The sequence below is a fragment of the Schistocerca piceifrons genome, chromosome 9 (genome assembly GCF_021461385.2).
Source record: "Schistocerca piceifrons isolate TAMUIC-IGC-003096 chromosome 9, iqSchPice1.1, whole genome shotgun sequence".
Taxonomy (NCBI): Eukaryota; Metazoa; Arthropoda; class Insecta; order Orthoptera; family Acrididae; genus Schistocerca; species Schistocerca piceifrons.
This window is the reverse complement of record NC_060146.1, coordinates 159,609,282-159,633,785: the sequence shown is the minus strand read 5'-3', so window position 1 is coordinate 159,633,785 and position 24,504 is coordinate 159,609,282. Positions and strand designations below refer to the sequence as shown.

The following is a 24,504-nucleotide window of genomic DNA, read 5'->3' as shown; positions in this document are numbered from 1 at the left end:
TGCCGGCAACGTACATTTCGCGTAAGGATCACGAACATAAGTTATGAGAAATTAGGACTGGTACGGAGACATATAGACAGTATTATTTTTCCTCGCTGCAATTGCTATTGGAACGAGGAAAAAATTTGATCAGTAGTGGTACAGGGTACCTTCCATCAAGCACCATGCGATGGCTTGTGGAGCATATATGTACATACAAATGTCCATTCAGCACCCAGTTTAATGGAAACTCCACTATCATTTGCTGCTTTCTACTGTATCCAGAGGAAAGTTCCTATCCATCTTTGTAGCCCGTTTTTATTTTTCGTTTGTAGGTCGTGAGTCTTTCAGCGTCTCCACCGTGTCTTCCTGTAGCGCGTTAACGTTTCACCTCTACCGATTTCCGTCTCCCGTAATTCGTCTTTTCACATTGCCCTTAGTATTTCTCCCCTCTTTTTCCGATCCTGCGCCTAGGTGACAACTCCTAGATACGTTACCTGGTCTATCAGTAGTCTGCCTTACCTCTCTTCAAGGATGTAACCACAGACTTCTGTATTCCTTTTAGCACTTTTTCAGTTTCTACTTTACCTCTCCACTTAATTTTTCTCACTCTTCGTTATCACCACATTTCAAATGCTTCTGCGTCGAAGTATCTCCTCGAATACTCCGCAGCCGTCTGTACACTGCACACCAGAGTGTACTTTGTACCAATACCAGCGGTTTTCTGATTTCATTCGCTACTGACACTGTTTATACGCCTCTGGACGCGCCCTAACCTCTGATGTCTCACTCTCGCGATTTCTAAGCGAGATAAGCGTAGTTGTGGCAGTGGAATTTTCGTATAGTTTTTCTCGACTCTACACTCACCCAGTAGGATTCAGCGTGAATTGCGTCGTCTTTGTTCCGCCAGTTCCCCTTTAATGACGCCGAGCGTTTGTTGGAGCCTACCGACCGGTTACCGTGAAAGTGACCATTTTTACAAGTAATTAATTAGGTATGAAGATAGTAACTGTTCTCTAAAGAACAGATACCATTGATGACCGTGCAGCTTCTCTAGAATAAATGATAATTAATTGAAAACCTCAGCTGCCGACAGGTGTTGTTGACATACCTTGATGGGGTCAGCTGAAAATGTGTACCCCGACCGGGACTCGAATCTGGGATCTCCGGCTTACGAGGCACACGCTCTGTCCATCTTTTTTAATTTAATTTTGTTCGAATTCGTTCGTTGCATCTGATGGGGGCGGACGTCGTATGACACCCGTTTAAATTCGTTGGTCATCGATTAACTCAGTTTTTTTTTTTGTTGGAGAGGGCAGCTAACCCTCTGACCGAACGCGCTGAGCTACCGTGCCAGCATTCACCGAGAACACAGATGAATAGCGAGACTGCAGGGACTTATCTCTTGCACGCTTCCCGTGAGACCTACATTCCCAACTGTCCACAATCTACATACGCAATGTTCCTAATAGATACTTTGCCCATCCACACTTAAGTGGGCGCGATAACGAGTGGATGGGCAAAGTATCTATTAGGAACATTGCGTATGTAGATTGTGGACAGTTGGGAATGTAGGTCTCACGGGAAGCGTGCAAGGGAAAAATCCCTGTAGTTGCGCTATTCATCTGTGTTTTCGGTGGCTCAGCCGGCACGGTAGCTCAGCGTGTTCGGTCAGGGGGTTAGCTGCCCTCTGCAATAAAAAAAACTGAGTCAACCGACCAACAACGAACATAAAAGGATGTCTTACGACGTCCGCCCCGAGCAGATGCAACGAACAGAAACGAACAAAAATGGGATTTCAATGTGTATTAGGACAATTTTTGGCCGGCAGGAGTGGCCGAGCGGTTCTAGGCGCTACAGTCTGGAACCGCGCGACCGCTGCGGTCGCAGGTTCGAATCCTGCCTCGGGCATGGATGTGTGTGGTGTCCATAGGACAGTGTTTTTATCAGGAGCGCCTTGGTCCCGTGGTTAGCGTGAGCAGCTGCGGAACCAGAGGTCCTTGGTTCAAGTCCTCCCTCGAGTGAAAAATTGCCGGCACGGTAGCTCAGCGTGTTCGGTCAGAGGGTTGGCTGCCCTCTGTAATTAAAAAAACTGAGTGAATGGATCAATAACGAGCTTCAACAGGCGTCAGGTGACGTCCGCCACGAACAATTGAAACTAACAATAACGAACAAAATGAGATTACAAAAAAAAGAAAAAAAAGATGGATAGAGCGTGTGCCATGTAAGCAGGAGATCCTGGGTTCGAGTCCCGGTCGGGGCACATATTTTCAGCTCTCCCCATCAAGGTATGTGAACAACACCTCTCGGCAGCTGAGGGTTTCAATTAATTATCATTTAATTAATTAGGAGTGACCCACCACATCACTTGTTTCACAATGAAAGATGATAGTAATTACTAACTAAAGAAACAAAAAGGAAACTTATTCAGTTTTCATAAAACACTGTTGCTTTCAATTAAATTCCTCTCCTGGAGCACCACAACCATGCCCTCTGACGTTCAAGGTACCCTTCTTCGAAGCCGTTGGCTAATTGTGTCGTAAAGGGTACGCGTTGGAGTCGGACGCTGTGGAGGCTCTTCCATTACCGTGAGCTTCGCCATACACGTCTGCAAACGTGTACCCAAGCATGTTGCTCTAACACTCGCAGACACGTGAATGGGGCTCGAAACAGGTCACAGAGGCAGGACAAATGAAATCAGCTGATGCGACTGCCCTGTTGCATGCCTACCTAGCAAACATGTTTGCAAACGGCTATAAGACGGAAACGCTACGTTTCCGGACGTGGGTTCCTATTAAAAATATTGTACTCACTACCCTCTGCAAGCCCTAGAAGTTTGTAGCGGGAATTTCTGAGTTTCCGAACACCCTGTATACAAGGTGATTCAGTGAGACGTTAAAAACTTTCCAGGATGATGGAGAAGGATATATGTATCAATTAGAGGTAAGGGTCCCTGGACCGGAAACGAATGTGTCGAAAGTTGTAAGCGAAAACCGTTCTGATACCTCTGACTGTGGAATACATATAGTGGTATTGTTTTTGCTAAGATTGTCATCGAGTAAACCATAAGTAATGTCCGGCGTTCCCCAAGGAACTGTTATAGGCCCTATATTGTTCCTGATCTATATTGACGACATAGGAGACAATCTGAGTAGCCGTCTTAGATCGTTTGCAGATGATGCTGTCATTTACCGTCTTTTAAAGTCATCAGATGATCAAAACGACTTGCAAAATAATTTAGATAAGATATCTGTATGGTGCGAAAAGTGCCAGTTGACCCTGAATAAAGAAAAGTGTGAAGTTATTCACATGAGTACTAAAAGAAATCAGCTAAATTTCGATTACGCGGTAAGTCACACAAATCTTAAGGCTGTAAATTCAACTAAATACTTATGGATTACAATTAGAAATAACCTAAATAGGAACGATCACATAGATAATATTCATTGGCAGAACACTTGGAAGGTGCAACAGGTCTACCAAAGAGACACACTACGCTTGTCCGACCTATTCTGGAGTACTGCTGTGTGGTGTAGGATCCGCATCAGGTGGGACTGATGGATGACATCGAAAGAGTACAAAGAAGGGCAGCTCGTTTTGTATTATCGCGAAATAGGGGCGATAGTGTCACAGACATGATACGTGAATTGGAGTGGCAATCATTAAAACAAAGGCGTTTTTCTTTGCGACGGGATCTTCTCATGAAATTTCAATCACCAGTTTTCTCCTCCGATTGCGAAAACATTCTGTTGACACCCACCTACTTAGGGAGAAATAATCATCACGATAAAATAAGAGAAATCAGGGGCTCGCGCAGAAAAATTTAAGTGCTCGTTTTTCCCCCGTGCCGTTCGAGAGTGGAACGGTAGAGATACAGCTTGAAGATGGTTCATTGAACCCTCTGCCAGGCACTTTATTGTGAATAGCAGAGTAAATACGTAGATGTAGAGGTAGATTGTAGGGTGGAAAACTTTCAGTGGTGGTACTATGGGACCGAGACAATAAAAAAATGTCAAGTTAGCATGGGCCCTACAATGCATACCTGAGGAGCTACAACCACTTGTTCGGTAGAGAGGCGCCGGCGTCTATAACTTCGACGCTCCGTAGCGTCGTTGGATGACGTTTCCAGAGATGGGTTCCAATGAAAAATTTCATCTACTAAGTCCCTTCTACAACTTTTGAAACTGCGTAACACGGATTGTGAAACACGCCGTATATAGGGAAAAAGAGTGATCCTATCACACTTCCCTGGCACACTCCTGACGATACCGTTGTCTCTGACGAACTCACACCGACGAGGACAACGTGCTGGGTTCTGTTACTCAAGAAGCCTTCGAGCCACTAACATATCTGGGAAGCTAATGTAGCGGGTTTGTAGGGGAGAGAAGACCACTGCGCTACAGGTAAGAACAAAGGGCGGCAAGAAAGCTGTCAGTAAACTGACGAACGGAAGAAAGAAAATACCCCCTTTGTCAGAAAAGTTCCTAGACAGTATTTTTTTATCTCTAATTTTGCACTACTTAAAAAGGAAGAATCGTGTGTCCTTGAAATGACCTTGGCCGTGTTTCAACTCACTGTTTGGGTTCTTGGCGTATTAGTTACAGTGACACAGTGGATGCTGACTGTGCGCGAAGAGTGAACACGAAGTTATGCGTTAAACAAGGAAAAACCCGAAGTGACACGTGGACAATGATTAAGCAAGCGCCGGCCGGTGTGGCCGAGCGGTTCTAGGCGCTTCAGTCCGGAACCGCGTGACCGCTACGGTCGCAGGTTCGAATCCTGCCTCGGGCATGGATGTGTGTGATGTCCTTAGGTTAGTTAGGTTTAAGTGGTTCTAAGTTCTAGGGGACTGATGACCTTCGAAGTCAAGTCACATAGTGCTCAGTGCCATTTTAACCATGTAGCAAGCATATGCAGGCGAGGCACTTTCAGGAAGATCATGTTTTCGAGTGGCACAAAAGCTTTCGCGAAGGCAGAGATTCAGTGCAAGACGATCACAGAGCTGGTAGCCCGTTTACAGCACGCAGTGATGAAAACGTAGAACGCCTAACGCAGCATGTAACTGTGCGTCCGATTTCAGAAGAACTTAATTTGAATCGTGATGTGAGTCATAATATTTTACGCGAATAAGGGAAACGGAAACTTAATGCAACGCTGACAGACGAACAAAAGGAGGAAAGACGAAGAATTTCTGCTGAACTACTGGACAGAGTCAGGCATGATCCCACATTTTTGTCAAAGATTACTGCTGAGAATGGAAGTCGGTGCTACGAGAACGCCCCTCACACGAAGCGTCAAATTGCTGAAAGGTGGAGTCCCGGATCACCAGCCGCGAAAAGAGTCGCACGACAACTTTCGAGAAACAAAAACAATGTTGATTGCATTCTTGGATAGGGAAGGATTAATGCACCATGAGTATGTTCCTCCACATCAAGGAGGGAACCAAATTCTTTACATCGAAGTGTTGAAACGTTCGCGATAAGCAATTCGACGTCGCCGCCCAGATTTGTGGCATTCTCATGACTGGTTCTTACTGCAAACTGCTACATCTGTTACCGAGTATATGGCGAGACATTCTGTTATAGCCGTCCGACATTCGCCATATTCGCCAGACCTCTCGCGACTTTTTCTGTTTTTCCGCGAGTGAAAATGTGACTGAAAGGAGAGCAACGAGATATCGCAGACATCCAGTGCGTTGTGACAAACCAGTTTACAAGCGACGCAGTTGAAAGTTTCCCCGCTTCCTTCCACGACCCCCAGAAGCGTTGACAACTGTGTGTAGGTAGCTAAGGGAAGTAGTTCGTTAAGAGCTAGAATCATTACCTGGTAAGTGCAGTTTTCTAAAAAATAAAAAAAAAATTAAAATGGTCCTGGAACTTTTCTGACAAAGGGGTAAATAAAGATAGTGAAGAGGAAGCAGAGAAGCGCGCGCGACAGCAGGTGGGGACGGGTGAGTTACCAGCGGAGCAGCGGGCTGGCGCCGGGGCTCGACGGCGTGCAGAGTCCGGGGGCCATGGCGGCGGCGGCGGCGGCGGCGGCGCGGTCGCTGACGACGCACACGTTGACGCTGACTCGGCGGGGTGGCGGCGGCGACTGGCGCCGCTACGCCCGGCGTCGCGCGGCGTCCGGCCGGCCGGACGGCGTCGGCGCTGCTGCGTCCACGCACGGCGCATGCGCCCCGTGTCAACCCCGCGCTGCACGTCGCCTCAACAGCGGCCGCGTCGCCAAAGCCCCTACTGTATATACCGGCCCGCCGTACACCTGCACCACACCACGGTTCTCAGCGGCCAGTGTCAACTCGAGTAAAATCCTAACTCAGTGGCTCCCAAACTTTCTTACGCACCCTTGAATGAAGTCAGAGTATAGTGACTTTTCTGGAGACTAGAAATCTACTCTGTAGGAATCAGCATGGGTTTCGAAAAAGACGAACGTGTGAAACCCAGCTCGCGCTATTCGTCCACGAGACTCAGAGGGCCATAGACACGGCTTCCCAGGTGGATGCCGTGTTTCTTGACTTCCGCAAGGCGTTCGATACAGTTCCCCACAGTCGTTTCATGAACAAAATAAGAGCATAGGGACTATCAGACCAATTGTGTGATTGGGTTGAAGAGTTCCTAGAGAACAGAACGCAGCATGTCATTATCAATGGATAGAAGTCTTCCGAAGTAAGAGTGATTTCAGGTGTGCCGCAGGGGAGTGTCGTAGGACCGTTGCTATTCACAATATACGTAAATGACCTTGTGGATGACATCGGAAGTTCACTGAGGCGTTTTGCGGATAATGCTGTGGTATATCGAGAGGTTGTAACAATGGAGAATTATACTGAAATGCAGGAGGATCTGCAGCGAATTGACGCATGGTGCAGGGAATGGCAATTGAATCTCAATGTAGACAAGTGTAATGTGCTGCGAATACATAGAAAGAAAGATCCCTTATCATTTAACTACAATATATCAGGTCAGCAATTGGAAGCAGTTAATTCCATAAATTATCTGGGAATACGCATTAGGAGTGATTTAAAATGGAATGATCATATAAAATTGATTGTCGTTAAAGCAGATGCCAGACTGAGATTCATTGGAAGAATCCTAAGGAAATGCAATCCGAAAACAAAGGAAGTAGGTTACAGTACGCTTATTTGCCCACTGCTTGAATACTGCTCAGCAGTGTGGGATCTGTACCAGATAGGGTTGATAAAAGAGAGAGAGAAGATCCAACAGAGAGCAGCGCGCTTCGTTACAGGATCATTTAGTAATCGCGAAAGCGTTAAGCAGATGACAGATAAACTCCAGTGGAAGACTCTGCTGGAGAGACGCTCAGTAGCTCGGTACGGGCATTTGTTAAAGTTTCGAGAACATACCTTCACCGAAGAGTCAAGCAGTATATTGCTCCCTCCTACGTATATCTCGCGAAGAGACCAACAGGATAAAATCAGAGAGATTAGAGCCCACACAGAGGCATACCGACAATCTTTCTTTCCACGAACAATGCGTGACTGGAATAGAAGGGAGAACCGATAGAGGTACTCAAAGTACACTCCGCCACACACCGTCAGGTGGCTTGCGGAGTATGGATGTAGATGTAGATGTAGATTAGCTAGTAGGATCCTCCTGAAACTTTTTATACTAGTGGGATCAAAAAGGTCACTAATCTTCAAGTACAATAATGCTCTTATCCGCATTGATCTCCGTCAGTGCCATCCTTTCCGCCTGAGACAAATTGATGGTAGGTGGTTTCACTTGGCGTAATATTCTGGGTGTTTCAGTCCTGATTTCATCCGCGGAATGCGATGATAACAAACGGATTCCTGCTTTATGTCCTCCGTAGGAACTTTTAGTGGCGTGACTGCAAAGTAGTCTCCTTTCGATAGAACTGAATGTTCCTTTCTTGTTAATTCTCTCCCAGACATGTTAATCACAGTTCGATAGTTGCCAGCGGCTGATGTTTCACTTCTACCTTTCTGTAGGCCATCGAATTTCTTCTTCTTCCTATTACACTACTGGCCATTAAAATCGCTACACCAAGAAGAAATGCAGATGACAAACGGGTATTCATTGGACAAACATATTATAATATGCGAACAAGAGGTGACCGAGACGTGTAACCAATGTCATCCGATACCACCACGCCGGGTGATACGCCAGTATGGCGATGACGAATACACGCTTCCAATGTGCCTTCACCGCGATGTCACCAAACACGGATGCGACCATCATGATGCTGTAAACAGAACCTGGATTCATCCGAAAAAATGACGTTTTGCCATTCGTGCACCCAGGTTCGTCGTCGAGTACACCATCGCAAGCGCTCCTGTCTGTGATGCAGCGTCAAGGGTAACCGCAGCCACGGTCTCCTAGATGACAATCCATGGTGCTGCAAACATCTACGAACTGTTCGTGCAGACGTCCCCAGCTGTTGACTCAGGGATCGAGACGTGGCTGCTCGATCCGTTACAGCCATGCGGATAAGATGCCTGTCATCTCGACTGCTAGTGATACGAAGCCGTTGGGATCCAGCTCGGCGTTCCGTATTACCCTCCTGATCCCACCGATTCCGTATTCTGCTAACAGTCATTTCCTCTCGACCAAAGCGAGCAGCAATGTCACGATACGATAAACCGCAATCGCGATAGGCTACAATCCGACCTTTATCAAAGTCGGAAACGTGATGGTACGCATTTCTCCTCATTACGCGAGGCATCACAACAACGTTTCACCAGGCAACGCTCGTCAACTGCTGTTTGTGTATGAGAAATCGGTTGGAAACTTTCCTAATGTCACAGCACGTTGTAGGTGTCGCCACCGGCGCCAACCTTGTGTGAGTGCTCTGAAAAGCTAATCATTTGCATATCACAGCATCTTCTTCCCGTCGGTGAAATTTCGCGTCTGTAGCACGTCATCTTCGTGGTGTGGCAATTGTAATGGCAAGTAGTGTATCTCTGAATACGGAACACTCACCTATCAATCATACTGTCACACTGTACTGCTTCGCAGTGTGCGTGTTTTCAGGGGTGCATTTACTCCCGACCTCACTTTTATGGATGACAAAGCACGACCGCTGCGAATAGCGTAGATGAAGGAATTCTTGGAACGCGATGATTTTCGGCGTATAGGCTCGACACCACGTTTTCCGACTTAAATCCCATCGAGCGCGACTGAGATGCCTTTGGAACACGTACTGCAGCATGTGTACACGGACCACCGACCATCCAGCAGCTGTCAACCGCGGTCGGGGAAGATGATGATGATGTTGATGTTTGGCTAGTGGGGCACTCAACTGCGCGGTTATCAGCGCCCGTACAAATTCCCAACCTCTGCTCAGTCCAGTCTCATGAATGATGATGGTGACAACACAAACACCCAGTCACCTCGAGGCCGGATGAAGATCCCTGACCCCGCCGGGAATCGAACCCGGGACCCCGTGCTCGGGAAGCGAGAACGCGACCGCGAGACCGCTCGGGGAGGTATGGAACGCACTAGCACAAGAACTCCCTGGGAAACTTGTGGCCTGTATGGGAGTAGATTACAAGTAAGCAGTGCCGTCCGAGCTGATCACACACCATATTAAGAACCACGTCCCCCTTCTGTAATGTGCAAGGCATCATAACGAATCACGGTGACTTCAGTATAATTATTATCTTTGAATGAAAGTGTCCTTTCTGCCCCTCTCAAAGCGTACTTCTTTGAGTTACCTTTTGGACTGTACTGTATACTCTACTGTATTGTACTATACTATACTACACTGAAGCGCCCAAGAAACTGGCATAGGCAAGAGTATTCAAGTACAGAGATATGTAAACAGGCAGAATACGGCGCTGAGGTCGGCAGTGCCTATATAAGACAAGTGTCTGGCGCAGTTGTTAGTTCGGTTACTGCTGCTACAATGGCACGTTATCATGATTAACGTCACTCTGAACGTAGTGCTATAGTCGGCGCACGAACGATGGGACACAGCATCTTTGACGTAGCGATGAAGTGGGGATTTTCCCGTATGACCTTTTCTCGAGTGTACCGTGAATATCAGGAATCCGGTAAAACAACAAATCTCCGACATCACTGCGGCCGGAAAAAGATCCTGCAGGAACGGGACCAACGCCGACTGAAGAGAATCGTTCAGCGTAACACAAGTGCAACCCTTCCGCAAATTGCTGCAGCTTTTACTGCTGGGCCCTCGACAAGTGTCAGCGAGTGAACCATTCAACGAAACATCTCGATATGGGCTTTCGGAGCCGAAGGCCCACTCGTGTACTCTTTATGACTCAACGACACAAAGCTTTACGCCTCGTCTGGGCTCGTATACTTCGACATTGGACTGTTGATGACGAGAAACATATTGCCTGGCCGGACGAGTCACGTTTCAAATTCTATCGAGCGGATGGACGTGTACGAGTATGGAGACAACCTCATGGATCCATGGACTCTGCATATCAGAAAGGGACTGTTCATGCTGGTGCAGGCCCTGTAATGGTGTGAGGCACGTGCAGTTGGAGTGATATAGGTCCCCTGATACGGCTAGATATGACTCTGACAGGTGACACTTGCGTAAGCATCCTGTCTGATCACTTGTATTCACTCGTGTCCATTGTGCATTCCGACAGGCAAATCCAGCAGGACAATTCGACCCCTTACAAGTCCAGAGTTGTTACACAGTGGCTCCAGGAACACTCTTCTGAGTTTAAACACTTCCGCTGGCCACCAGACTCCCCAGAAACGAACATTATTGAACATATCTGGGATGCTTTGCAACGTAATATTTAGAAATCCACCTCCTAGTACTCTTACACATTTATGGGCAGCCCTGCAGGATTCCCACCAGCACTACTTCAGACATTAGTTGTTTCGATGCCACGTCGTGTTGCGGCACTTCTGTATGCTCTCCGGGGCTCTACACGATATTAGACAGGTGTACCAGTTTCTCTGTCTTTCAGTATATATTGTACTATACTACACTTTACTGTATTGTAGCAGATCTTTCTCTATATGGATCAATTCTCTACTATACTATACCACACTGTAGCAGTTGTTTCTACACTCCTGGAAATGGAAAAAAGAACACATTGACACCGGTGTGTCAGACCCACCATACTTGCTCCGGACACTGCGAGAGGGCTGTACAAGCAATGATCACACGCACGGCACAGCGGACACACCAGGAACCGCGGTGTTGGCCGTCGAATGGCGCTAGCTGCGCAGCATTTGTGCACCGCCGCCGTCAGTGTCAGCCAGTTTGCCGTGGCATACGGAGCTCCATCGCAGTCTTTAACACTGGTAGCATGCCGCGACAGCGTGGACGTGAACCGTATGTGCAGTTGACGGACTTTGAGCGAGGGCGTATAGTGGGCATGCGGGAGGCCGAGTGGACGTACCGCCGAATTGCTCAACACGTGGGGCGTGAGGTCTCCACAGTACATCGATGTTGTCGCCAGTGGTCGGCGGAAGGTGCACGTGCCCGTCGACCTGGGACCGGACCGCAGCGACGCACGGATGCACGCCAAGACCGTAGGACCCTACGCAGTGCCGTAGGGGACCGCACCGCCACTTCCCAGCAAATTAGGGACACTGATGCTCCTGGAGTATCGGCGAGGACCATTCGCAACCGTCTCCATGAAGCTGGGCTACGGTCCCGCACACCGTTAGGCAGTCTTCCGCTCACGCCCCAACATCGTGCAGCCCGCCTCCAGTGGTGTCGCGACAGGCGTGAATGGAGGGACGAATGGAGACGTGTCGTCTTCAGCGATGAGAGTCGCTTCTGCCTTGGTGCCAATGATGGTCGTATGCGTGTTTGGCGCCGTGCAGGTGAGCGCCACAATCAGGACTGCATACGACCGAGGCACACAGGGCCAACACCCGGCATCATGGTGTGGGGAGCGATCTCCTACACTGGCCGTACACCACTGGTGATCGTCGAGGGGACACTGAATAGTGCACGGTACATCCAAACCGTCATCGAACCCATCGTTCTACCATTCCTAGACCGGCAAGGGAACTTGCTGTTCCAACAGGACAATGCACGTCCGCATGTATCCCGTGCCACCCAACGTGCTCTAGAAGGTGTAAGTCAACTACCCTGGCCAGCAAGATCTCCGGATCTGTCCCCCATTGAGCATGTTTGGGACTGGATGAAGCGTCGTCTCACGCGGTCTGCACGTCCAGCACGAACGCTGGTCCAACTGAGGCGCCAGGTGTAAATGGCATGGCAAGCCGTTCCACAGGACTACATCCAGCATCTCTACGATCGTCTCCATGGGAGAATAGCAGCCTGCATTGCTGCGAAAGGTGGATATACACTGTACTAGTGCCGACATTGTGCATGCTCTGTTGCCTGTGTCTATGTGCCTGTGGTTCTGTCAGTGTGATCATGTGATGTATCTGACCCCAGGAATGTGTCAATAAAGTTTCCCCTTCCTGGGACAATGAATTCACGGTGTTCTTATTTCAATTTCCAGGAGTGTATGAATGGTCCAAGCCTAAAGTTCATAGATCTGTGTCACTTGGCAGTGACGCATCGCGAAGAAAATACTTTCGTCTTGATGTTTTGACACCATTCCGTTAGTAAGAGCCGAAAACTAAGCTGCAGTCAGCTGTTTGGGTTTTCCGAAATGATCTGAAACCAACAAATCCGGTAGGTTGGCGAAACTGTTCCACGAAAATATTTCTATTCTTAAGTTGCGCTGGACGTGTTGCGGCGCTTCCTTTAGCAGACCGAGGAACAGATAATGCTCAGTGGCGTACACCAGTCTGAAACCGGGAAAAGGAGGTAAAATCCTTTCACCATTATTGATCATGCCAGTAGGCACTGTCACACAGTAAGCCGAACAGTTCACTCATACAGGGGTAGAAACAATGAATTTGTGCCTCACTGCAGGTATTCGCATAATGTGTCTGCTAATGACTTCTTTTCGTTGCTTTATGTGAGATAAAATCTCGTCATCAGTGATTTTCATTATCGTTACAAGCTGTTAAATTCGTCCAAAGTAATGTTTTCGACGTACGAACATCAGCGTGGAAAAATTGTTTCCTACTGATTCGAACGTCTGCAAAAGTTTATGAATTTTAAAGGAGAGCATTTTGAGAAAGTATCATACGATTCGTCTTTTTTTTTATTTATTCATCAGTCTTCTGACTGGATTGATGCGGCCCACCACGAATTCCTCTACTATGCCAACCTCTTCATCTCAGAGTAGCGTTTGCAACCTACGTCCTCAGTTATTTGCTGGATGTGTTCCAGTCTCTGTTTTTCTCTAGATTTTTTACCCTCTACAGCTGCCTCTAGTACGATGGAAGTTATTCCCTCATATTTTAACAGATGTCTTATCACATTGGACCTTCTTGTCGATGTTTTCCATATATTTCTTTCCTCGCCCATTCTCCGGAGAACCTCCTCATTCCTTACCTTATCAGTCTACCTAATTTTCTGCATTCGCCTGTAGCACCGCATCTAAAATGCTCTGATTCTCTTCTGCCCCGGTTTTCCCACAATCCATGTTTCACTACCATACAATGCTGTGCTGTAAACGTACATTCACAGAAATTTCTTCCTGAGATTAAGGCGTATATTTGATACTGGTAGACTTCTCTTGGCCAGGAATGCCCATTTTGACAGTGCTAGTCTAAGTTTGATATCCTCCTTGCTCCGTCCATCATTGGTTATTTTGCTACCCATATAGCAGAATTCCTTAACTTCATCTACTTCGTGACCATCAATCCTCATGTTAAGTTTCTCGCTGAACTCATTTCTACTACTTCTCATTAGTTTTGTCTTTCTTCGATTTACTCTCAGTCCATACTCTGTACTCATTAGACTGTTCATTTCATACAGCAGATCCTGCAATTCGCTTTCATTGAGGATAGCGATATCATTAGTGAATCTTATCGATACCCTTTCACCTTGAATTTTTATTCCGTTCTTGCACCTTTTTTTTCATTTCCATCATTGCTTCATCGATGTACAAACTGAACAGTAGGAGCGAAAGACAACGTCCCTATCTTACGCCCTTTTTAATCGGAGCACTTCGTTCTTGTTCTTCCACGCTTATTGTTTCTTCTTGGCTCTGGTACGTATTGTATATTATCCATTTTTCCCTATAGCTTACCCCGTTTTTTCTCAGAATTCGACATCTTCCACCGTTTCACACTGTCACTTACGTTTTCTAGGTCGACGTATCCTATGAATGTGCCACGATTGTTCTTCAGTCTTGCTATCATTGTCAACGGCGACGTCGGAACTGCCTCCCTGTTGCCTCTACCTGTCCTTACGCCAAACTGATCGTCATCTAACACGTCCTCAATCTTCTTTTCCATTCTTACGGAAAGGAAACGTTTTGCTTTCAGTACGATGTAGAAACGTAAAGAGAGGTCCTCGCAGTATGGGCCGTGTGCCAGCTAGATGTGTTCTGCGTGTCGGAATAAAGAGAAAAGCCCGACTCGCGGCAGCGGAACAACTGCTCTGGAAACGCGAGTAATTGGAGAAATCCTGGATACAGACGCGGCGGAGATGTGAAGGAGAGGAAGACGACGCGGTGGAGACGTGAAGAGAAGTGGATGATTGAATAAGCTCGCGGAAAAAGCGCGCGCATTATTAAAATGGTAGAGTGGGGGAGGGGAGGGGGAGGGGGAGAGCGAGCGCACCGTGATCCCTTTAGCTGGGCTCGTGGTCGGGAAAACGCGGCCTAACCGCCGGGTAACGGAAGTGGGCGGCGGAATAACACGGCGGGGCGGGGCTGGCCAAGTTCTGCAGACGGCAGAGAGCGCCGTTATTAACGTGTGGCCACAAAAGAAAACCCCGAGTCGTCTGATTGTGCTTCCTTTTGTCTGCTACTTTTCCGGGAGAGTATTGTCAGCGAAACAAAGCAAGGGCTGCCACGTGCCGGCGCGGGCACGGACACGCGTTCCAGAGCTGGAGCCTTCTGGAAACCAAGCTCACGCGGCAAGTAGCTACCTTGTCCTATCTTCTTCGTATCATTACAGCCAAAGTAACACATACATCCATATAACGCTGTGGTAATTAACAGAAGCTATGGGGTGCCGATATGCCCGTATGGTATGGTGTACACTGGGAATAAAAAGGCAGTGCATTGGCGGAGCTGTCATTTGTTCTCCTTCGGTGATTGATATGGAATGGTGATTGTGGTTGCACGACGGGAATTCAAACACTTTGAACGCCGAATGGTGGTTGGCGCTAGACGCGCGCTACAGTCCGTTTCGGGGAATCGTTGGGGAAGTCAGTATTCGGAGATCCATAGTGTCAAGAGTCTGCCAAGAATGCCAGATCCCAGACATTACCTGTCGTGACCGAAATCGCAGAGGCCGGCGGCATTCACTTAACGACCGAGAGCAGCTGCGTTTGCGTAGAGTTGTCAGTGCTAACAGACAGGCAATAGTGGATGAAGTAATCGCCGAAAGCACTGTGAGACGTACTACGAACGTGTATGTTGGGGCAGTGTGGCGAAATTTGGCGTTGATAGACTATGGCAGCAGACGACCGAAACATTTCGTACTTGCAAATCATCCAACTTCGTAGTAATCTCATTGGTTAAGGCTTACAATTCATTTCAAGGTACGTGCATTCATATCATCTGCAACATATTACGTTTCAACAGCTTTCATATCGATATAATAATGCAAATCAGCCCCGTACTTCACATACTTGTCGATGTTTTTCAAACGGAGACGAGCGCTGTGGGGGACAAGCAGGTGTTAGACGCTCCTTCTGCTCCCACCACGCACAGTTCCTACCCTCACTGTATGCAGTTCCTACTCTCACCATGCACAGTGCCTGCCCCCACCACGTGCAGTTCCTACCCTCATCATGAGCAGTGCCTGCCCCCCACCATGTGCAGTTGCTGCCCCCACCATGTGCAGTTCCTGCCCACACCACATGCAGTTCCTGCCCCCACCATGTGCAGTTCCTGCTCTCACCACAAGTAGTTCCTGCCTTACCCATGTGAATTTTTTCCCCCACCATGTGCAGTTCCTACTCCCACCACATGTAGTTTCTGCCCCCACCATGTGCAGTGCCTGCCCCCACCATGTGCAGTTGCTGCCCCCACCATGTGCAGTTCCTGCCCACACCACATGCAATTCCTGCCCCCACCATGTGCAGTTCCTGCTCTCACCACAAGTAGTTCCTGCCTTACCCATGTGAATTTTTTCCCCCACCATGTGCAGTTCCTACTCCCACCACATGTAGTTTCTGCCCCCACCATGTGCAATGCCTGCCCCCACCATGTGCAGTTTCTGCCCCCACAATGTGCAGTTCCTGTCCCCACCATATGCATTTACTACTCCCACATGTGCAGTGCCTGCCCCCACAATGTGCAGTTGCTGCCCCCACCACGTGCAGTTCCTGCCTACACCATATGCAGTTCCTGCCCCCGCCATGGGCAGTTCCTACCCCCACAATGTGCAGTTCCTGCTCCCACCATATGCAGCTCCTGCCCCCACCATGATGTGCAGTTCCTACCCCTTTCATGTGCAGTGCCTGTCCCTACCATGGGTAGTTCCCACTCCCCACAATGTGCAGTTCCTGCGCCCACCATGGGCAGTTCCTACTTCCACTAACTGCAGTTCCTCCTCCCACCATGTACCTGCCCCCAACATGTGCAGTTCCTGCCTCCACTAAGTGCAGTTCCTGCTCCCACCATGTACCTGCTCCAACCATGCAACCTTGTGCAGTTCATGCCTCCCAGCACGAGAAACCACTGCATGTTTAGAAACACCAGAACTGCTGATATGTGCCATCTGTTCCCTACTCAGCGTTCTGAAATTATCAGACAAACCTAACCATTATGGCTGCTGCCGCCTTTACAAGGAGTTTTTAATACGGGTAGAATCACAGGTCTGAGACTGAGGCAGTTTTTCATTGCGTGCAATTGCAGTTGTCGAGTGAATTCCACATTCTTAATGGAAGGTAACTTGATGATCTCTCTAGCGTTCTTGTGTGGCCAGGTAATGGACTGAATACCTTGTCTGCCCCGTCGTCAAAGAAGCCGTTCAGATCAGAAAATTGAGCAACAACTTTAACCACAACGCTTTAGCTATCCCCCCCCCCAGTGGTTCATGGGAAGGGCGCTCGATTCTGAATAGGATGCAGAGAAATAAACTGAGTTATCAGCTGGTCCACCATCGGATGGAACCAGCACCGCTACCAGTGTTGCTCCATCACAGACACAGGGATAACCTCTGCTAGCAAACGAAAGTTCCCCGACTTCGGCCAGGTACGTAAAATCCCACGCGGCCTGTCAGTACGACAGTTCTCTCCTGATGACAAAGCAAGTGGTTGACAGCTGGACTACACAAACAGGTCTGACGTGGCAATGAAACTGCGAAACAGAAGTAATTGGCAAACGTATGTTGACTACACATTCTGATGTGTAATTACTGTTAATAAGTACCTGTCAACAGGCCTTCTAACAACGCTAAGCATTGCAACGTTCACGCATTATTTAAGTATCTGCTCTGTGTCGCTGCCTTTAAAACGTAATCAGCAAACTTGTATCAAATGTCGATGTAATACGTACACGTTCATGTTTCAAAATTCCTGGACTACCTCGGTTTTTATTTTCATCTTATAGATGTGATGACCGCAATAAAGTCACAAGATGTTATTTCTTTCAGATACATTAATATCTGAGCAAGAAATAATATGTTTTTTTCTCAGTTATCAAGGCAAGTAATCTCCTCCAAACGTCAGATCGACCTCATATCACGTGAACAACACAACTTTTATGTCCTCTTCGGTGAGTAGGAAAGCACAGCTGATGGAGTGACCCTTATGTGCATTTGCCACAGGTCGCTAGGTTTACCTCACTCGGAACTTCATATAATCTTTGCCTTCCGCAGGGCGAAAAGGAATAAAATACGCTGAGACACTGACATACTCTTCTAGACTCACCGAATCCGAGTTCACCACCAAGAAGTCTGCGTTCTCTTACCTGAAAAAGAGGAGAGACATTTTTTAAAATCAGATTTTCATGTAAGCAACTGTAAGTACATGTGTATGGATGGATGGAAATATGTTGGTTTTCGTTTACGACAGAAAGGTTTTTAGTAACCACATTAAAATTTCACGAAACGAGTATGAATAAAAGTGACAGAATAGTCAAAACTCAACCAGGATTCAAACATAAAAATACTCTGAAAACAAACAAATACACACACTCACAAATACGAAAATTATACACTCAGACAGTTCTAAAAAAAATTTACAGTAAAAAGAGAAATACAGTGAAAAGAATTAAAAATACAATGACGGAAATAAAATCGCAAAACCAAGGAGTTGTACGACATAATTGAGAGGTGGTAGACGAGTTTCTACATCTAAAAGACAATGCCCGTTCATTTTTCGCGCCAGTCTCATAAGGCAGGCGCTACTCGTGTCACTATGAGGATGCAAATCAGGCTTCCTTTAAATACACGCTGTAGCGGTCTTGAGCGCTAGGTGCCTTTGAGACTGGACGTGGTTAGTCGTTGTCAGTCAAGAATGCATTAAGGCGACAACGACGTGATTACCAACACATCAGTGCCACGGACGAAGGTCGTGTAATAGGGCTACGATAAGCTGGATGCTCCTTTTCCCGTATTTGAGAAAGGCTGGGCAGGAATGTGAGACTGATAATTCGACCTCTTGTGCTGCTATTCATCAACAGAATTCCAGGAGGTGTTTTCCAGCAAGATAAAGCTCGCCCATATACCGCTGTTGTAAGCCAACATGCTCTACAGAGTGTCGATATGTTGCCTTGGCCTGCTCGATCACCAGATCTGTGTCCAGTCGAGCACATATTGGACAACATCTGACGACAAGTCGAGTGTAATCCACAAACAGCACTAACTGTGCCTGTATTGACCGACCAAGTGCAACAGGCGTGGAACTCTATCCCACAAATTGACATCCGACACCTGTACAACGCAATGCATGCAAGTTTTCATGCTTGAAAAAAAATAAAAATAAAAAAAGCTTCAAATGGCTTTGAGCACTATGGGACTTAACATCTGAGATCATCACTCCCCTAGAACTTAGAACTAATTAAACCTAACTAACCTAAGGACATCACACACATCCATGCCCGAGGCAGGATTCGAACCTGCGACCGTAGCAGCAGCGCGGTTCCCGAGTGAAGCGCCTAGAACCGCTCGACCACAGCGCCCGGCTTTCATACTTGCATTCCGGTTATTAATGTACCAGCATTTCACATCTGCATTGGCTTATATCACGCTTACATTAACCTGTGTTAATGCTTTAAATATGTTACCTCGACAAATGTATTCCCGAAATTTCTCTCTACATTAATCATTTTTTGTGACTGTGAATTTTTTTTCCGTCAGTGTAGTAGAGAAGATAGCTACGGATGATTTGTCGCCTGAACACGCAAAAAGCCCCATCCTCAAAGCTGTACTACACTCGCCCATCATCAGTTGAGACCGAGGGCTGATCGCCCTTTGCTGCTGCCCTGTCATAACAGTACAAAGTGGACTCGCTCAAAACGCCGCCCGTGTGATTTACACGACACGGTCCCCACAGATTAGCGCGTCCTCTCGCTGGAGTTTAAGGCCGCAACGTGATGGGCGGCGTCCTGTTCGGAGACGGACTATGGTGACGTCATCATGCCGGAGCGTCCGGTACGAGAGACGCCGTGGCCGGATAGTCGGCTTCACAGTTACAGATTATCGTCTCTCCCTGACGAGCGGTGCTCCTTCAACAGTTGCCTTCCACTCTGGCTGATCTACATCTAGATTTGTGTGATTACTCAGCGATTCTATGAATTTGAATGATGTCATCTTCTTCGCAGATTGCAATGTACAGGCATCAAAAAACAAGTTTTGCATCACCTCGGAATCTGTACAGAAAACGTCCGCCCTTTTAATTGCTTATACACCACTGGTCATTAAAATTGCTACACCATGAAGATGACGTGCTACAGACGCGGAATTTAACCGACAGGAAGAAGATGCTGTGATATTCAAATGATTAGCTTTTCAGAGCATTCACATAAGGTTGGCGCCGGTGGCGACACCTACAACGTGCTGACATGAGGAAAGTTTCCAACCGATTTCTCATACACAAACAGCAGTTGACCGGTGTTGCCTAATGAAACGTTGTTGTGATGCCTCGTGTATGGAGGGGAAATGCGTACCATCACGTTTCCGCCTTTGATAAAGGTCGGATTGTAGCCTATCGTGATTGCGGTTTATCGTGTCGCGACATTGCTGCTCGCGTTGGTCGAGATCCAATGACTGTTAGCAGAATATGGAATCGGTGGGTTCAGGAGGGTAATACGGAACGCCGTGCTGGATCCCAACGGCCTCGTATCACTAGCAGTAGAGATGACAGGCATCTTATCCGCATGACTGTAACGGATCGTGCAGTCACGTCTCGGTCCCTGAGTCAACAGATGGGCACGTTTGCAAGACAACAACCATCTGCACGAACAGTTCGACGACGTTTGCAGCAGTATGGACTATCAGCTCGGAGACCGTGGCTGCGGTTACCCTTGACGCTGCATCACAGACAGGAGCGCCTGCGATGGTGTAGTCAACGACGTACCTGGGTGCACGAAGGGCAAAACGTAATTTTTTTTGATGAATCCAGGTTCTGTTTACAGCTTCATGATGGTCGCATCCCTTTGGCGACATCGCGGTGAACGCACATTGGAAGCGTGTATTCGTCATCGCCATACTGGCGTAGCACCCGGCGTGATGGTATGGGGTGCCATTGGTTACACGTCTCTGTCACCTCTTGTTCGCACTGACGGCACTTTGAACAGTGGATGTTACATTTCAGATGTGTTACGACCCGTGAGTCTACACTTGATTCGATCGCTGCGAAACCCCACATTTCAGCAGGATAATGCACGACCGAATGTTGCAGGTCCTGTACGGGCCTTTCTCGATACAGAAAATGTTCGACTGCTGCCCTGGCCAGCACATTCTCCAGATCTCTCACCAATTGAAAACGTCTTGTCAATGGTGGCCGAGCAAGTGGCTCGTCACAGTACACCAGTCACTACTCTTGATGAACTATGGTATCGTGTTGAAGCTGCATAGGCAGCTGTATCTGTACACGCCATCCAAGCTCTGTTTGACTCAATGCCCAGGCGTATCAAGGCCGTTATTACGGCCAGAGGTGGTTGTTCTGGGTACTGATTTCTCAGTATCTATGCACCCAAATTGCGTGAAAATGTAATCACATGTCAGTTCTAGTATAATATATTTGTCCAATGAATACCCGTTTATCATCTGCATTTCTGCTTGGTGTAGCAATTTTAATGGCCAGAAGTGTATATTGCATGTTGTACCACCACAGAGCGAGACCTTTAGAGCTGGTAGTCCAGATGGCTGTACACACCGGTACCTCTCATACCCAGTAACACGTTCTGTTGCATTGACGCATTCCTGTATTCGTCGTGGCATATTATCCACATGTTGATCAAGCCACTGTTTGTCGAGATTGTCGCACTGCTCAACGGTGATTCGGCGTAGATCCCTCAGAGTAGTTGGTCGGTCACGTTGTCCATAAACTGCCCGTCTCAATCTACCCCGCGCATGTTCTATAGGGTTCATATCTCGAGAACATGCTGGCCATTCCAGTCGAGCGATGTCGTTATCCTGAAGGAAGTTCAAAAATGGTTCAAATGGCTCTGAGCACTATGCGACTTAACTGCTGTGGTCATCAGTCCCCTAGAACTTAGAACTACTTAAACCTAACTAACCTAAGGACGTCACACAACACCAAGTGCTGAAGGAAGTCATTCATAATATTTTCACGATGGGGGTGCGAATTTCCTCGTCAATATGCCTCCGATATGGTTGCACTATCGGTCGGAGGATGGCATTCACATATCGTAAAGCTGTTACGGCGCCGTCCGTCACCACCAGCAGCGTACGTCGGCCCCTTATAACGCCACCCCAAAACAGCAGGGAACCTCCACCTTGCTGCTCTCTCTGGACAGTGTGTCTAAGGCATGTAGCCTGACCGTGTTGCATCCAACACGCCATCCAAGCTCTGTTTGACTCAATGCCCAGGCGAATCAAGGCCGTTATTACGGCCAGAGGTGGTTGTTCTGGGGTTCTGATTTCTCAGTATCTATGCACCCAAATTGCGTGAAAATGTAATCACATGTCAGTTCTGGTTGAAGGCATATGCGACACTCATCGGTGATGAGAACGTGATGCCAATCCTGAGCGGTCCATTCCGCATGTCGTGGCGTTCATCTGTACCGCGGTGCACGGTGTCGTGGCTGCAAAGGTGGACTTCGCGATGGACGCCGGGAGTGAAGTTGCGCATCATGCAGCCTATTGCGCACAGTTTGCGTCGTCACACGACGTCCTGTGGCTGCATGAAAAACATTATTCAACACGGTGGCGCTGCTGCCACGGTTCCTCCGAGCCATAATCCGTAGGTAGCGGTCATCCACTGCAGTAGTAGCCCTTGGGCGGCCTGAGCGAGGCATGTCATCGACAGTTCCTGTCCCTCTGTATCTCCTCCATGCCCGAAGAACATCGCTTTCGTTCACTCCGAGACGCTGGGACCCTTCCCTTGTTTTCCCTTTCCTGGCACAAAGTAACAATGCGGACGCCATCGAACCGCGGTACTGGTTGAACTACAGACAACACCAGCCGTTACCCCCTTTCTGGTGGAATTCTGAAACTGATCGGCTATCGGACGCCCTCCGTCTAATAGGTTCTGCTCATGCATGGTTGTTTACATTTTTGGGAGGGTTTAGTGACATCTCTGAACAAAGGGACTGTGTCCGTGATACAATACCCACAGTCAACGTCTATCTTCAAGAGGTCTGGAAACTGGGGTGATGCAAAATTTTTTTGATGTACGTACACGTATATACACTGAGGTGACAAAAAGGGATACCTCCTATTATCGCGTCAGACTCTCTTTTGCCTGGCGAAGTGCAGCCACTCGACTTGGTATGGACTCAAGGTTTCGTTGGAAGTACCCACCGAAATACTGAGCCAAGCTGCCTCAGTTGCCGTCCATAATTAGGAAAGCGTCCAGGATTTTGTGAAGAACTCAGACCTCGATTATGTCCCATAACTGTTCAATGGGATTCATAACTGGTAAGTTCGGTGGCCAAATCATTACTCGAATTGTCCAGAATGTTCTTCAAACCAAACGCGAACAAATGTAGTCTGGTCACATGGTGTATTGTCATCCATAAACATTGTTTGCGAACATGAAGCCCATCAATTGCTTCACATTGTCTCCATGTAGAAGAACATAACCATTTCCAGTCATTAATCTGTTCAGTTGGATCAGAGGACTCAGTCAATTCCATGTAAACAGAGCCCAAACCAATATGGAATCACCACCAGCTTGCACAGTGCCTTGTTGGCCGCTTGCGTCCATTGAGCGAACCCTACCATCAGCTCTTACCAACTGAAATCGGGACTCATCTGACCAGGCCACGGTTTACCAGTCATCTAGGGTCCAACCGATATGGTCATCAGTCCAGCCTAGGGCTTCAGGCGACGTCGTGCTGTTAGCAAAGGCGCTCGCGTCGGTCGTTCGCTGCCGTAGCCCATTAACGCCAGATTTCGTCGCACTGTCTACATCTACATCTACATCCATACTCCGCAAGCCACCTGTGTGTGGCGGAGTGTACCCTGCGTACCTCTATCGGTTCTCCCTTCTATTCCAGTCTCGTATTGTTCGTGGAAAGAAGGATTGTCGGTATGCTTCTGTGTGGGCTCTAATCTCTCTGATTTTATCCTGTTGGTCTCTTCGCGAGATATACGTAGGAGGGAGCAATATACTGCTTGACTCTTCGGTGAAGGTATGTTCTCGAAACTTCAACAAAAGCCCGTACCGAGCTACTGAGCGTCTCTCCTGCAGAGTCTTCCACTGGAGTTTATCTATTATCTCCGTAACGCTTTGGCGATTACTAAATGATCCTGTAACGAAGCGCGCTGCTCTCCGTTGGATCTTCTCTATCTCTTCTATCAACCCTGTCCGGTACGGATCCCACACTACTGAGCAGTATTCAAGCAGTGGGCGAACAAGCTTACTGTAACCTACTTCCTTTGTTTTCGGATTGCATTTCCTTAGGATTCTTCCAATGAATCTCAGTCTGGCATCCGCTTTACCGACGATCAACTTTATATGACCATTCCATTTTAAATCACTCCTAATGCGTACTCCCAGATAATTTATGGAATTAACCGCTTCCAGTTGCTGACCTGCTCTATTGTAGCTAAATGATAAGGGATCTATCTTTCTATGTATTCGCAGCACATTACACTTGTCTACATCGAGATTCAATTGCCATTCCCTGCACCATGAGCCAATTCGCTGCAGATCCTCCTGCATTTCAGTGCAATCTTCCATTGTTACAATCTCTCGATAGACCACAGCATCATCTGCAAAAAGCCTCAGTGAACTTCCGATGTCATCCACAAGGTCATTTATGTACATTGTGGATAGCAACGGTCCTACGACACTCCCCTCCGGCACACCTGAAATCACTCTTACTTCGGAAGACTTCTCTCCATTGAGAATGTCATGCTGCATTCTGTT

At 47.7% G+C, this 24,504-nt stretch overlaps 1 protein-coding gene across 1 annotated transcript; it reads left to right on the top strand.

Moving 5' to 3' along the window:
- Positions 1–16,188: 16,188 nt before the first annotated feature.
- LOC124716798 (protein TRACHEARY ELEMENT DIFFERENTIATION-RELATED 7A-like) lies at positions 16,189–16,599 on the top strand. The gene has a single exon (XM_047243346.1). It carries the CDS (start codon positions 16,189–16,191, stop codon positions 16,597–16,599), a length of 411 nt encoding a protein of 136 aa, XP_047099302.1.
- Positions 16,600–24,504: the final 7,905 nt, after the last annotated feature.

Excerpts from the sequence above, each read along its gene's own strand:
- LOC124716798 (XM_047243346.1), top strand. The coding sequence starts at position 16,189 with ATGCCTGCCCCCACCATGTGCAGTTTCTGCCCCCACAATGTGCAGTTC.